Below are 15,934 nucleotides of genomic sequence, written 5' to 3' on the forward strand. Positions count from 1 at the left end.
GTTCCAGCTACTTGGAAGGCTGAGGCGGAAGGATCACCGGAGCCCAGCAGGTCGAGGCTGCGGTGGCTGGGAGCATGCCACTGCCCTACAGCCTGGGCAACAGAGTGAGACTCCAACTCAAAAAAAGAGAGAGAGAGAATAAAACGTGAGCTCCTTGACATGGCTCCCCAGGCTCTCTGCGGTCTGATTGATCCCCTGCCAGCCTCTCCAACTCCATCCCTCCCTTCAATCTCTTTCTTTCTTTCTGCAATCTTTCTTTTCTTCTGCTCCTCCCACCTATGGGTCTTCACAGTGGCTCTTGGCTTCCCCTGAAAGCTTCCCTCATCACTTCAAGCTCACTCCTCATCCTCGGGTCTCAGCTAAAACACCGCCTTTCTTGACCACCCAACTTCATCAGCCCCTCCATGCTCACCCCAGAACACTATTATCCTTTATTTATTTCACATAAATCATCTCCTTTATGTCTATTTCCTTATGTCTTGCCTCTCTCCCTTATGAGGTTAGAGAAGCTACAATAGGACAGGAGCCTTGCCTGTGACCAGAGTCTAGCCCAACACCCAGCACAGGACAGACTAATAAACCTTGGATGGATGGATGCACGGATGGATGAGTGGATGGATGGATGGGTAAATGGATGGATGGAGGGGTGGGTGGGTGGATGGATGGATGGATGGATGGATGGATGGATGGGTAAATGGATGGATGGAGGGGTGGATGGGTGGATGGATGGATGGATGCATGGATGCATGGATGGATGGATGGGTAAATGGATGAAAGGATGGGTAAGTGGATGAATAAGTGAATGGATGGATGGATAGACAGATGGAAGGAAAGATGGATGGATGGATGAGTCGATGGACGCATGGATGGATGGATAGGTACATGGGTGGATGAATGGATGCATTAGTAAATGGATGAATGAGTAGATGGATGGATGGGTGGGTGGACGGATGGATGGTTGGGGATAGATGGACAAATGAATGGATGGACGGATGGACGGACGGATGGATGGACGGGTAAATGGATGGATGGATGAGTGGATGGATGGATGGGTGGATGGATGGATGGGTGGACAGACGGACGGATGGATGGGTAAATGGATGGATGGATGAACGGGTGGATCAAGGAAAAATACAGCATATTAGAAGGAGAAACACGACAGAGGCTTCATCTAAGGGGCTGTTTTAGAAGTATAAGTTAGAAGCAACAACAAAAGATAAATGAAAGACATAGAAAATAGATTTACTTAAAAGACTGCCTTAATGAGGTTTGCCAAACTGGGTTCAGAAAACAAGAAAGCCACAGGTTTTTCTTCTATTTACTAAGGCATTGTTCCAAAGTGGACTTAGCACCTCACAGGGTTACCTTAACTACAGTAAGAGATCCTAAAATCAAAGTTGGACAAAATAAGAAAAAAAAACAAAACCAATCAGATACAAGTTAGAGACATGGCACTGGAGTCAGACTGCCCAGTTTCAAATTCCAGCTCTTCCTCTTACTGACTATGTGGCCCTAGACAAGTCACCTAACCTCTCAACAGTCAGTGTTCTCATCTATAAAATGGAAATGAGAATTGGAAAGAGTATAGCACAAAGTGTGGTGCAAGGTGAGACTTTGTACATGTTAGCTTTAAAAATATATGTATGGATAGTCAAGGGTGAGACTAAAAATGCAAATTGTAAGTTAACTATACAATTGCTGCATTCAGGATACAAATTGGGTTCTAAGCTTCCTAGCAGCCAAGGAGAAAGGGAAAGTTATTAAGTCAAAAAACGAAAACAATTCATAGTGCCCATATCATTTAAAAACCAAACAGAAAGCGAAAGAGAAAAAAGAAAAATGCCTTCTCAGGAGGTTAGGGTCAAAGGGGAAATTAGAGAAATTTTTTCTGGGGTTCTTCACAAGGAAGACATTGTGTAACGACATGAATACCACCGCCCCTAACAATATGGCCATAACAGCCACAGTGATGAATTTCATTGGCTGGTGTCTGCACGTGATCCTAAGCTGTCAGCTTCATATCCCAGGGTAGTTTGTGGGCCGCCAATGCGAGGGAGTCCAGGCACTCAGCTCCCACCTGGTCTAGCTGAGCTGCTGGGCTGTGGGGCCCTAGAGTGAAGGGAAAGAGCTCACCAAGTCTGGCATAACAGGCATTCAGCACATGTGTGATGACCCTGTTGGTCAGGGGTTGACTTTAGACCACTAGAAGAAGGAATGGGTCATGCGCCCTTTGAATTTGCTTCTCTCGGCTGGGCTTGGTGGCTCAGCCTGCAATCCCAGCACTTTGGGAGGCCAAGGCGAGTGGATTGCCTGAGCCTGCGGGTTTGAGACCAGCCCAGGCCGCCTGGCAAGACCTTGTCTCTACAATAAATGAAAAACAATTAGCTGGGTGTGACAGGGCGCACATGTAGTTCCGGCTCCTTGGAAGGCTGAGGTGGAAGGATCACCGGAACCCAGCAGGTCAACACTACGGTGGTCGTGAGCGTGCCACTGCACTCCAACCTGGGTGATTAAGTGAGACTCCAACTCAATAAATCAATCAATAAATTTGTTTCTCTCGGTATGAGTGAGGGCATCCTCTGGGATTTGGGTAAATACTGAGTGGAACAATTCTGTCACCAGTTGAACAGACACACTGAGACTTTCAGGCATTTGACGTGAGGAGCAGGATAACTTCCTTTTCTGAAGGCTGAGGGGCCTCACAAGATCAGGAGCCCAAATGGAAGGTCATCCCTCCATCCTGTGAAGGCCCTTCAGCAGGAATTAACTGTCCATATGCATTCAAGGTACTCACCGACGCACACTGTTTATAAAACATGCCACAAGAAGACAAACTTACTTCAGGATGAGCTTTGTCAGGACCTCATAAATTCTATTTTCCCAGAATTTGTAGTAGGAGGCGAGTTTGGGTGCCCTGCCTGTGTTGGTGTGGACAACCAGGCCCTCGACTTTGGTCAGCAGAGGCCCAATGGCAAGATACCACCGGACCATATGGTCCACATCTCTGGTCCTTTCTCGCTCAATGTACTCAAAGAATTCCTTCACACCTGGAGAGACAGAAATCTGTTACAGGTATCCACAAGCTCAGGGAAAGACAGCACTCAAAAGTCATTCCAAACATCAGCTGTTTATGCTGGAAATAAAAAACAGCCTCCAATCTTGAACCAAAGCAGGAAACAAGTAAACACCAGAAGTCAAGACACACTCTAAGAGACAAATAAATGACAACGCTGGAATGCCTGTCACATGCATCCAGAAAGCGGCTCTTACACCTCTGGGCAACCTTGTTTTTCTTGAATTCCTTGTTGACTGGTCTACAATTGCCTAAAACATCTTAAATGTGAGCCCATTAAGACACAATTTACTTTACTGGTATGAAGTTATCGACAAAGTACTCCCAATACTCAGACTCAAGCATTTTAAACTAAGCAATACAAAACATGACAAAAAGTAAGAATGACCCATGACCCATTCAGGTAAATGACTGAGATCATTAGGAATAGTTTCAGCTCATCCCTCATAAATATATATATCTGTAATCATAACCAAGTGGTTTTGTTATTCATTCCGCAACTGAAGAACCAAGAAGTCAAATCTACCTGGGAGTTCACTCTCACTTTTAGCTGCTGGATATTTAAAGAGATTTACGGACTCTATTAGTATAAGCCTGGAAGAAATGTCATCAGCATTTTTATGGATCTGGTGGACGAGAGACTCAAACTTCCCAATGGCCTGCTTGCACCGAGTTATGTAGTCAGCAATACCTTTGAAGAAAAAAAAAGAAAGAAGAAAGACATCTGGATTCCAACCCTGCCTTTCCATATCTGTCCCACTGACATTCATACCTTAACCCTGGCATCCCTTCCCAGGAAAGATCCTGCTCATTCCAGTCCCTTGGGGCTTGGAGGTGGCAACCTAAGAAACTGGGATGAGGGCTGGGCTCAGTGGCTCAGCCTGTAATTCCAGTTCTTTGGGAGGCTGAGGGGAGTGAATTGCCTGAGCCCTTGGGTTCGAGACCAGCCCGGGCAAGACCTCGTCTCTACAATACATCAAAAATTAGCTGGGTGTGGTAGCGCACGCCTGTAGTTCCAGCTACTTGGAAGGCTGAGGCGGAAGGATCACCGGAGCCCAGCAAATCGACACTGGGGTGGCCGGGAGCATGTCACTGCACTCCAGCCTGGGCAACAGAGTGAGACTCCAACTCAAAAAAGAAAGAAAGAAAGAAATTGGGACAAAGAGCCCAGAATCAACCAAGTGATGCATTTCTTCTGTTGGAATCTTAGCACAATCACGTTAGAAGCATCATAGGAAGAAAAGGAATACCGAGCCCTGTCATCTCCCTACTGCGGCTCCCTGCACCCTCCACTCTAACCTCCCTGCCTGCAATCTCCTCTGGCCTGGAGTTTAGAAAGACAAACAGCGAGAATGTGAATGGCCAACCCAGGTTAAGCACTTAGGATTGGTCTCACATTTTAATTAATAAACACACACACACACACACACACACACACACACACACACACCTCAAAATGGATCACGAACTTGAAACCATGACATTTTTAGAAAGAAAAAAGCAAAGAGAAAACCCAGCCAGGCTCGGTGGCTCAGCCTATAATCCTGCGCCTTCGGGAGGCTGAGCCCGCGGGTTTGAGACCCGCCTGGGCAGGTGAGACCTCATCTCTACAATAAAATCAAAAAATAAGCCGGGCGTGGTAGCGCGCCTGTAATTCTGGCTACTCGGAAGGCTGAAGCGGAAGGATCGCTGGAGCCCAGCAGGTCAAGACTGAGGTGGCCAGGAGCGGCCACTGCATTCCAGTCTGGGCAACAGAGTGAGACTCCAACTCAAAAAAAAAAAGAAAAAAGAAAACCCTTGAGATCTAGGGCAAGGTGATGATTCTTAGCAAAACAAATTAAAGGGAAATGAATGAACTGGACTTTTTCAAATTGTCTCACTGTTGCTCTATCAAAGACCCTCCTAGGAGAAAGAAAAGACAAGCCACAGAATGGGAGAAAACATCTGCAAACCACACATCCAACCAAGGACTAGTCTCAAGAATGTCTCAGGAACGCTCAAAACACAACAGTGCAGAAAGCAAATGATCTCATTAGAGGATGGGCAAAAGGGTTGGACATCCTATAATCCCAGCACTTAGGAAGGCGGAGGTGAGAGGACCGCTTGAGACCATGGGTTCGAGACCAGCCTGGGCAAACTGAGGAGACCTCGTCTCTACAATAAGCCAAAAAATTAGCCAGGCATGGTGGCACATGCCTGTAGTTCCAGCTACTTGGAAGACTGAGGCGGGAGGATCACCTGAGCCCAGCAGGTGGAGGCTGCAGTGGCTGTGAGCGTGCCACTGCTCTCCAGCCTGGCAACAGAGTGAGACTCTGACTCAAAAGAAAAAAGAAAAAGGACCAAACTGTTACTACAAGCAACCACTTGGACAGATCTCCAAAGAATCAGACTGAATGAGAAACTCCAGCCCAGAAAAGGTTATGTATCATTTATATGACACTCTTGAAATGACATAAATTATGGAAATGGAGGACAGATTCACAGTTGCCAGGGGTTAAGGGGGGCTAGGGGGAAGCGGGCTTGACTGTAATCATTGTGATGTGGAAATGAGCTCTCTCCCGAATGCACCAATGTCAATACCTTGGTTGTGACCTTCCAGTTTCCCAAGATGTTACCACTGGGGGAAATTGAGTCAAAGGCCCATGGGATCTCCCTGGAGTAACTTTTCACAACTGCATGTGAGTCAATAATTACCTCCAAATTAAATTTTTAACTAAAGAAGGCCAGGTACAATGGCTCACGCCTATAATCCCACCACTCTGGAAAGCCGAGGTGGGAGGGTTGCTTGAGCCCAGGAGTTCAAGACCAGCCTAGGCAACAGAGCAAGACCTTGTTTCTACAAAAAATAAAAAAGAATTAGCTGGGCATGGTGATGTGAGTCTATAGTCCCAGCAACTCAGGAGGCTGAGACAGAAGGATTGCCTGAGCCCAGGAGGTCGAGAGTGCAGTAAGCCATGATCATGCCACTGCTCTCAAGCCTGGTGACAGAGTGAGACCCTGACTCAAAAAATCTATTTTAAAAAATGCAAAATAATAAATTTTTCACTAAAAAAAGGAAAGGTCACTTTCTTTTTGGCAAAAAATACTTTGGTCTACAGAATGTGAAAATATCACCCTTCTTACCTTCACCCCAATGACAGCCTGGAGATTAGTTCTAAGTTCCACAATGTGTATTTGCTTAACCCTCAAAAATTATTTGTTAATTGTATCTATAAACATACAAAAATTGCAACTCAAATGAAACAATCCAAAAGAATTATTTTTGCATCCCAGAGTCTAAAAGGCAATAAAATAGAAGAAATGTGTTACCTAGTGAATTCCAGTTCAACCTCTTATATCCAGATCTGAACACTCGGATCAGTTCCTGAGAATGGTCATCGAGGAGCATAGTCTCTGCCTCATTCAACGTTCCTCTGAGCATGTGATAATGATCCAGCATACGCTGTAGTCCTTCTGTGTACCTAAACACGACAGGAGCATCATTAAGAAGACTGCAAGGATGCTCAAGGTTACAAGAGACCAAAGGTCAACCTACTCCTGTGTGTGTGTGTGTGTGTGTGTGTGTGTGTGTGTGTGTGTGTGTGTTCCAATAAAACTTTATTTACAAAAATAGACCAAGCACTGAGAGGTGGACTGCTGGCCATGTTTGCCACCCTCTGCATTAGAGGGCTTGGGGCACATGTGTCATTGGCCATCATATGCTTGTTTGTGTGTTTATTTGATAGACACAGGCTTTGGCTTGGACACCTGTTTTGGGGCCAGTACCCAGCCTGTGCCCAGCCTGCCGTAGGTGCCAATCTATACCTTTGATCAAGAGATTTGCAGAAATTTAAAACACCATCACCTTTCCACTAACTTCCTTTTTTGAAAAATATTGCTTACTTCTTATCTAAAATGTCATTTACTTTAACACGTAATAGGTTTGTTATTGCTTTTTAGATTGAGGAATAAATCCATGTTTTAAACATTTCTTAGCTTCAATTACTAATGTAAATATCAGTAGTTACAAAATCCACAAACATTAAAGTCTGGGGCATGTTCAATAATTTTTAAGAGTATAAACAGTTCCCAAGACCAAAAAGTTTACTGCTAACTTAAGAGAAGAATCTTTTTACCTAAAGAATTTGTCTTCTTGGAGAGCAACGTTTCTTGCTAATTCGGGGACGTTGAAGCCTAGCTGTTCCAAGTACTTGGTTTCGTTAATAATCTCTCTGAGAGCAGGTGAAAAATTGATGACAAAAACAGCTCCCTTTTCGGTAGTAGAAGTGTCATTGGCAGTGGCGGAAGACTGCAGGAGAGGTGTTTCATTAGAACAGGAAGGGCTGTCAAAGGGCAGTCAAGTTAAAAGTGAACTTGAGAAGATAAACACAGGGCCCCCACCAGACCGGGGTGCTGGCTGGAAGTATCTAGAATGCATATTCTGTTGGGTGAACAGAGTTTTTAAAGACTTCAGTGTGGTTGCCAACATTTGAAAACTGGGCAATTTCGCCTAAAAACCTAGACTTGCTGCATCTCTTGAAAAACTGGAAAATCCAATCATGTATAGCAACGACAGGCAGAGCTGAGGAATGGCCGCCTCTTTTGACAGAACCTGAGCAGGCCAGTCCCTGTAGGTCCCTCCTGGCCCCCTCTACTCATTTTGGCACCTATGGCAGAATGTCAGAGACCAAAGATCTAAAACTGTCAAGTCACATCTTTCCCCCAGTAGCTGAGATCATTTATTGAGCACTTGCTGTGTGCCGGGCCCAGTGCTCAAGGCAGGGAGGAATCCATGGAATGGCAGTTTTCTGTAGGTTAAAAATGATCAACTGTTAGCTACTTCACATACGGTCTAACTAATCCTTTGGACTTTCACGTCATCTGATCCAATACATGTTACAAAGGAGAAAACTGAGGCTCAGAGTTAAGCCACTTGCCCATAGTCAGTAGGGCTGCAGGATTCCAGCCCATGTACTAAGCACGACATTGTGCTGTCTCCATTCTCCGTCCTTTCTGCCTCTCCTCTTCTTCCCAGTCAACCCTTGTCCTTCCTTGTCCTTTTGGGTCTTTTGCTATTGTTTTTGATGTTTGTTTTTTGAAGAGATGGGGTCTTGCTATGTTGCCCAGGCTGGTCTCAACCTCCTGGCCTCAAGCAATCCGCCCGCCTTGGCTTTCCAAAGTGCTGGGATTACAGACAAGTGCCACTGTGCCCAGCCATTTTCTTTGTCTTTGATTTTGGAAATACCTGTCAACTTCATGAGCGTTAACAAATCAAACCTCAGGAAAATGCTACAAACTCCATCATCTTACATGGCCACCATGATCTGGGACAAGGGTCTGGAAACACACACCTTGGTCAGCAGACTCTTCTTCATGAGATTTGGAAGAATCTGTTCCGTCATCTCTCTCCACTGCTCATATTTTCTGTCTTCATATTCCTTCATTGTCCTACCCACTTCCAAGTATTTTTGTCTTACCTATCAAAGAATTCAAATAATGGTTATTTTTGTTCTTTGAAATATTTTCTCAGCTGGTTGCGGTGGCTCAAGCCTGTAATCCCAGCACATTGGGAGGCCAAAGCTAAAGGACTGCCTGAGCCCGCGGGTTCAAGACAAGCCCGGACAACTTGGCGAGAACTGTGCCTGTAGTTTCCAGCTACTTGGAAGGCTGAGGTAGAAGGATCACCTGAGCCCAGCAGGTTGACACTGGGGTGGCCGTGAGCATGCCACTGCACTCCAGCCTGGGCAACAGAGTGAGACTCCAACTCAAAAAAAAAAGATAACATTTTCTCATCTCTCTATACATATATATGTGCATATATATTTTAATTATCTATTATCATATTTTGAAAAGGGAAGTAGTCAGATTCTTAAATATTTTGGAGGGTTTGTTTTCGATGGTATGACTTGAAATCTAAGCTAAAAGGCAGGGGTCAGCAAACTACAGCCCATGGCTGCGTTCGGTGTGGCCTGTGAACCAAGAATGGCTTTTACATGATTAGAAGGATGAGTAGAAGGAAATCAAAACAGTAATAGTGCTCCCTAACATGTGAAAATATGAATATAAGAAATTCAAATTCAGCATCTATCAATAAAGTTTTATTGGAACATAGCCATGACTGTTCATTTACATATTATCCAGAATAAACTCTCTTGCAACAGTAGCAGATTGAGGCATTGCAACAGAAATTGCCCAAACCTCTAAAATATTTCCTATCTGAATCTTTAAAAACAAGGTTTGTCATCCTCCGCTATATAACATATAAAAATCCATGGGCTAGGGGGAGGGATAGTGTCAAAAAGATGGTGGTCATCTTCCAAAGGAGCTGAAGGTCAAGGACGGGTAGAAGCCCACATGACCAGAACCTGGAAGACGCCTGGTGTATTCAGATGCCCAAGAGAAAGAACACAAAAAGTAGTTTTAAAGATGAGCCCTCAGGCCATTGCTGGGTCATCACCACCATTGCCTTGCTAAGGTATGGTGTGGCCACTTGCTCTTTGAGCTATGGCCAGGCCATGTTTTCTTAAGCTTTGGCCCCTTCCCCTACCTTGGGGAGGTGAAGGTGAATCCTCTCCCTCTCTCTCTCTCTCTCTCTCATTTACTTTCTAAATAAACTATATTCTCTAATCTAAAAACAAAAAACAAAAACAGATGAGCCCTCAATCAAGGATGCCCACTGACTTGCAGGTATGGCCTTGACATTGAGCTGCTTCTCACATGGGCTCTACGTAGCCTACTGCAAGGCGGCAGTCACCTAGGTCCAATGACTCTCCTGGAAGGGGTCAGGGAGGCCAGGATGATAGAGTGGAAGGCGAGAGGGCACGTGGCGAAAGCAACATACTTAAAGCAACATACTTCCCGTCCTCGATCACTGTCCAGGATGTCCTCCACTTCCTGGAACCTGAGGATGGTGTGCTTGATCCGATGGAACAGAGATCGCTCCCAGTATATTGCACCGGCTACCGGGGGGTGGTTCTTATACAGTGGTGGATTTTCAAGGTTCTGGACAAAGAGTCTATTGACTATGTCAATCTGAAAAGCAATCAAATGTATTCTGTAAGTGATAAACATCACCATGTTAGCCAAGAAAGATTCAAGCTCAGAACTTACTTAGGAACCTCTGACTACTATTACTACCATGACTATTACTAACTCACACAGGGCCCGCTACAATGTGAGCAATTTTATACTTGATAAATTCTTACTGAATTTCTCCGCTGAATAAACAAACCCACTTTGCTTGGGTTACTTGTATCACGTGACATGCTTATTTGGGAAAATTCCAATTTCTCTGAATTCAGGTGAGAAAGAGAATAGTGTGACTCAATTGTTCACATTTTGCCGAGTGTATTTTTAGTGCTCCAACAACTATTGACTTTTTAATTACCTCTTTACAATACTGTGCAAGAATATCATTAAATTTCATCATCATTTGTCGATTAATAGCTTCCCGGGAACGAATGTGCTTAAACTTTAAAAGCATGTCAAACGCTGCTTCAGCTGATCGGAGTGTCTTAAAAGATTCATCGATAAAGTTTTTTGCTTCTTTCTCAATAATCTGAAAAAAAAAGATAAGCTCTTATAACTATCTTGAAAAAATAAAAATAAAAACTGGCAAGAAATGAGAAGAAAAGAAAATCAGTGGCTTGGGACAAGTTTCTATTGCACTTTAATGGAAGTTGATATCCAATAAAAATGGTGGATTGATTTTCTGATCTCTCGCCTCAACCAATTCAATGTGATGGAGAAAATGAATTTCTAAAAAGACTAACTCACGTAGACAAAAAATATGGGAGAGGACACAGCAGCAGGAGATAGTTCAGAATTTTTAATAGAAGGAGAATAACTTTTGCTGAGCACGGTGGCTCACACCTATAACCCCAGCACTTTGGGAGGCTGAGGTAAGAGCATTGCCTGAGCCCATGGGTTCGAGACCAGCCTGGACAACTTGGGAGACCTCATCTCTACAATAAATAAATAAATAAAATTAGCCAGGCATGGTGGCACACACCTGTAGTTCCAGCTACTTGGAAGGCTGAGGTGAAAGGATCACCTGAGCTTAGCAGGTTGACGCTGGGGTGGCCATATGTGAGTCACCACACTCCATCCAGCCTGGGTGACAAAGTGAGACTCTGACTCAAAAAAAAAAGAAGTAGAGTAACTTTAAAAATGGCAGATAGTGACAATCTAATGCAGGTAATATAAGCACAGATGAATACCTGTTTGCTCCTCAAAGAAGCTCTAAGAGGCTGAGCATCTGGAGGAACCAGGCACCAGGATGGAGGTCGGTGTATTTGAAAGTGAGGGTCAGAGAGGGGAGCTCTCCACCCTGCACAACCAGGCTACTGTGCATCCTCCACCCCTCCTGTGCCCACCCCACTCTAAAGGAGTGGAAGCCTAGTTCTAGAAAAATTAAATCTGAATGACATCAAATTTTTCATAATGCTGGAAGCTAGACATCAATGAAGAATGTCTTCAAATTTCTAAAGAAAAATTATATGCAACCTTGGATTCTATACCTTACTGTTATTTAGGAATTTACACATTCAAGACTCACAAAATCTATATCCCATGAAACCTGACTTGGGAAGCACCAAGAATAAGATAAGAGAAGACGGGAGGTCCTAAGGTGACTCCTTTGTAACAGGCCTAAAAAGCAGTCCAGAGTGGAATAGGAGGACAGTGAGCTCTGGAAGGCCTCTAGGAAAATGATACCACAAATATGTTTCTGCATTTGAAACCCATTGCTAATAAGTATGTAGCAGAGATGTCAACAAAGTTGCAAAAAATTAACAGTGGGTATGTAAATAACTAGGCAAAGGAAAAATAAAAGCAACAATTAATTCCGGGAAAAATGAAGGGTTGGGCAAGAAAGGCAGCATGTTATGATGGGCTTTTTGGCTTAATAATGAACAATGCTTGCACAGACAATTAATAAATACTTACCATTAATTTAAACACAAGTTATGATAAAATTATGTTAGATGACAGAGGGACAAATGGAATTAGGAATGGGACAGTCAAGTCTTTATCTACTCCAAGAAGTTAACAGATATCTAAAATTCCTAAATCAGGAAATAACCACATAGGCATATTCTTTAGGAAATACAGAGGGAAACAACAAGAGAAATATCTAAAGTTGTGGGAAATGACAGCAAGAATGGAGATAGAGAGGAGATAAACATAGGGCTGCTTTTTCTGATAATGAGCCTTTCAGTATTACCTAAGTGACTTGGATGGGAAGTTCCATTTTTTTTAAATTTATTTGTATTTATCTATTTTTTTATTTTTTGATCATAGTCTCACTCTGTTGCCTAGACTGGAGTGCAGTGGCATGCTCATGACTACCATAGCTTCAACCTGCTAGGCTCAGGCAATCCTTCTGCCTCAGCCTTCCAAGTAGCTGGAACTAGTGCGCTACTATGCCCAGCTAATTTTTTGATTTATTGTAGAGATGAGGTCTTGCTAAGTTGCTTAGGCTGGTCTCAAATCCCTGGGCTCAGGCAGTCCTCTCGCATCTGCCTGCCAAAGTGCTGGAATTACAAGTGTGAGCCATTGTGCCCAGCAGAAAGTTCAATTTAAAAAGTAAATAACACTGTGCTTTTCTGAGAAGCATGCAAAATAAAAAGTAAATAACACTTAAGATGAAATAGAAGCTGAGAATGAGTTGGATACAATTAAAACAGAAATGGCTATATAACCCAGTAGAGCCATCTGGGGTTGGCTATATAAAAAGATGCTTTGAGGTTATAATGACAATCACGAAAGACACAAAATGAAGACGGAAAAAGTGGGCATGAGGGTCACCCCTAAAGCTATGAGGAATGAATCGAATTCTCAGCTACAGTCTCTCTTTGACAGACTCTGCCGCCCCCATGCCCCAGGTTACCACCTTTCCCTCCCCGCTGTCATTCCCCAGCCCAAAGCAGCCTGTGTTGTGGCCAAAAAAACCTTCTTGAAGTCTAGTTCTGATTATATCACTCCTGGGTCAACAACTGTCAATGGTTCTGCCCTACTGCCTTCTAAATTAAGTCCCATTCCTCACCGTGGCCCTCCTTGGCCCTCTCTTTATACATTCAAGCCCCTTTCTAGCTCGATTTCCCTCTACTACCTGCCCCGTAGATTACACCAACCCCTTCTGTCGGCTCTGCCTCAGACACCTCCTGTCTTCTCACTTCGGATGCCTCTATGCTGTTGCTCCTACCTCGTCTCAGCCTGCCTCCTCTTTCCCAGCTTCCCCAATCCCAGAGGTTCCTTCCAACTTGTTGCTTTCCCTGACCTCAACCTCGACAAAACACACTTATCAAAACCCCATGGGATGCTTGTGACTCTCTTGTCATGTCGAGTTTATTTTTACCTCGCCCCATAGACAGGTGAATGCATACTGCCTGAAGCAAACTTGATAGAAATGTGACTGTGTCCAGCTCAACTTAAACTCATCCCACTCAGGGAGCGGAAGCCGGTCAAAGCAGAGTGAGGAATACTCTCCGTTGCCTTGGGCACTACGCTTCTGTCTTGTTCTTGTTTTTTACAAATAAGCAGACATTACTTTTTGTGATTAAACAAAAAAACTCTAAGCATTATTAAATAACCCGACACGTTTAACACAGGGAAAACATGGCGCTCGCTCCCAAGATCAAATCGAGGGATAAGCTACTTGCCAGAACTTCGATCTTGAAGTCATCCATCACATACTTCCAGGACTGGAAGGACTTGATGCTGAAGGGGTCAAAGGTCAAGTTTTCCATGGGGGTGACCAGGCTGTCCACCCGGCACAGAACGTCATCGATGCGCTTGGGATCCCCCGTCACTGCCTTTAGTTCTGGACCAAATATGTTGTAAAATTCCTCCATAACCTGTCCCATCAGATGGAACAATGAGGCGGTTACATTTTGGTTTTCCCTTGAACATTCCGACTATGAATGGATAGCATATCCAGATTTACCTGAAGGCAGACATCACGTCACGCAGGCAATCTCCTCCCTGGCTAAGCCCTTGGGTGCTATGCCCACTGCACGTAAGAGAAGAGTCAGCTGCCCCAACGCGGTCTACAAGATGCACAGGTCTGCCCCTGTGGACTCCTCCAACCTCTTCCCAGTCTGCTCTTCCCTCACCAGCCTTCCTTCAGGATCACATTCCTTTCTGCCTCGGGGCCTGGGCACTTGCAGTTTGAAATGCCTAGCTATCTCCTACTCATCGCTAAATATCACTTCACTGTGTGACCGCTACACTCACATAGCCAGCCCTGGGTTTCACCCACCATTGTCTAGCAGCCAGAAAGTGTCTGGCACATGGTGAGTTCTTGATAAATATTTAGAATGGATGAACAGCTGCACCTTCAGGAGGCAAGGGCTGTGGCTCAATCATAAGCATTTTTTCCAACCATCCAAAAGAGGTCAGGGGTCAGAGAGACGCAGAGCCCTGGCTGATGGGCAGTAGTCGAGGCCGTGGGTGAGGATGGCTGGCTCAGGGAGAGGATGAAGAGGGGTCTCCGACCAGCCTTTGAGGAATCCTGACAGAATAGGAAGACAGAGGGGAGAGACTTTGCAAAAGACATGGAGAAGGTGTAGCCAAAGAGGTCAAAGGAAAACCCAAAAGCAGGAGGAGGGAGGGATGTTCCTGAAGACAAGGAAAAGCCACAAAGGTCTGGTGTACTCTGGTACATGCTGGTGCCTTCTAGTATATTCTAAATGTTCTCTTTTTTTTGAGTTGGAGTCTCCTCTGTCCCCCAGGCTAGAGTGCAGTGGCACACTCACGTCCACCCCAGCATCAACCTGCTGGGCTCAGGTGATTCTTCCACCTCAGCTTTCCAAGTAGCCAGAACTACAGGTGCATGCTACCATGCCTAGTTAGTTTTTTGAATTATTTTAGAGATGAGGTCTCACCATGTTGCCCAGGCTGGTCTCAAATCCGTGGGCTCAGGTAATCCCCTTACCTCAGCCTCCCAAAGTGCTGGGATTACAGGCTTGAGCTACCACGCCCGGCCTGTATGTTTTTTATTTCTTTCTTTCTGTTTTTGATTCAGGGTCTCACTCTGTCACCCAGGTTGGGGTGCAGTGGCACAATCACAACTCACCATGGCCATATCCTCCTGGACTCAGACAATCCTTCCATCTCAGCCTCCTAAGTTGCTGGGAGGCACACGCCACCACACCTGGCTAATTTTTTTTATTTTTGTAGACAGTCTCCCTGTGTTGCCTGGTCTTGATCTCTGGGTTCAAGCCATCCTCCCGCCTCGGCCTCCCAAAGTGCTGGGATTCTAGGCATGAGCCACCGCGCCCGGTGACCCTGTGTGTTCTTGCTTTCAAGAGTTTCTCTCTGCCAGCCCCTTCCCGACACCCAGCATGGAGGGGCCACTGTCAAGGCCACCTCCGTTCCATCGGGCCAATCCCAGCTCTCTTCTGCATGACCCGCCTTTGCCTGGCCACCCACCTGCAGAATGTCGGAGAGGTCTTGGCAGATGTTGGCCATGTAATCTGTCCTCTCAAACAGCCGTTTCCGATCAAACTCCCAGCGAGCCTCGCGCCCCGAAGCCTCGATCTTGGCCCGGGTGTCAAAGTAGGCCTTCTTCCACAGTTTCAGGGTGTTCTTGGCATCCAAGGTTTTGTGCTGTGCAGTCGCCCGGTTCTCTCTGCGAAGCCATTAGATGGCGTGACGGGAGGGAGGACAGAGCTGCAGCCCAAGTCCCACTCCCCAGGGAGAGCAGGTGTCTCGGGGAGGATTCAAGCCGGGAACCTCCCTGGTTTCAGGCCTCCCTGTGGAAAGCTCAGCGGGCGAGCTCTGCCGCAATCTGCAAGGGGGGAATTGTGGCCCTCCCTGCCGCTGCCCCCTCGGCATGCAGTGCTGGGTCCCCCTGCTGACCTTTTTTACTAGAAGCAGGGC

General features: G+C 45.3%; 1 protein-coding gene across 1 annotated transcript in view; it reads right to left on the reverse strand.

Annotated features, from left to right (window-relative positions):
* DNAH10 (dynein axonemal heavy chain 10) overlaps positions 1 to 15,934 on the reverse strand; it is a 173,439-nt gene that overhangs the window by 127,128 nt on the left and 30,377 nt on the right. The window contains exons 12-19 of the mRNA XM_021711970.1: positions 15,485 to 15,683; positions 13,714 to 13,908; positions 9,908 to 10,084; positions 8,404 to 8,529; positions 7,189 to 7,361; positions 6,383 to 6,534; positions 3,600 to 3,764; positions 2,840 to 3,047 (exon numbers count right to left, since the gene is read on the reverse strand). Of these exons, the coding sequence (XP_021567645.1) occupies positions 2,840 to 3,047; positions 3,600 to 3,764; positions 6,383 to 6,534; positions 7,189 to 7,361; positions 8,404 to 8,529; positions 9,908 to 10,084; positions 13,714 to 13,908; positions 15,485 to 15,683 (1,395 nt within the window). The remainder of the gene's footprint in view (positions 1 to 2,839; positions 3,048 to 3,599; positions 3,765 to 6,382; positions 6,535 to 7,188; positions 7,362 to 8,403; positions 8,530 to 9,907; positions 10,085 to 13,713; positions 13,909 to 15,484; positions 15,684 to 15,934) is intronic.

This window comes from Carlito syrichta, unplaced genomic scaffold (genome assembly GCF_000164805.1).
Source record: "Carlito syrichta isolate Samal-C Ts95f unplaced genomic scaffold, Tarsius_syrichta-2.0.1 Scaffold302955, whole genome shotgun sequence".
Lineage (NCBI taxonomy): Eukaryota > Metazoa > Chordata > Mammalia > Primates > Tarsiidae > Carlito > Carlito syrichta.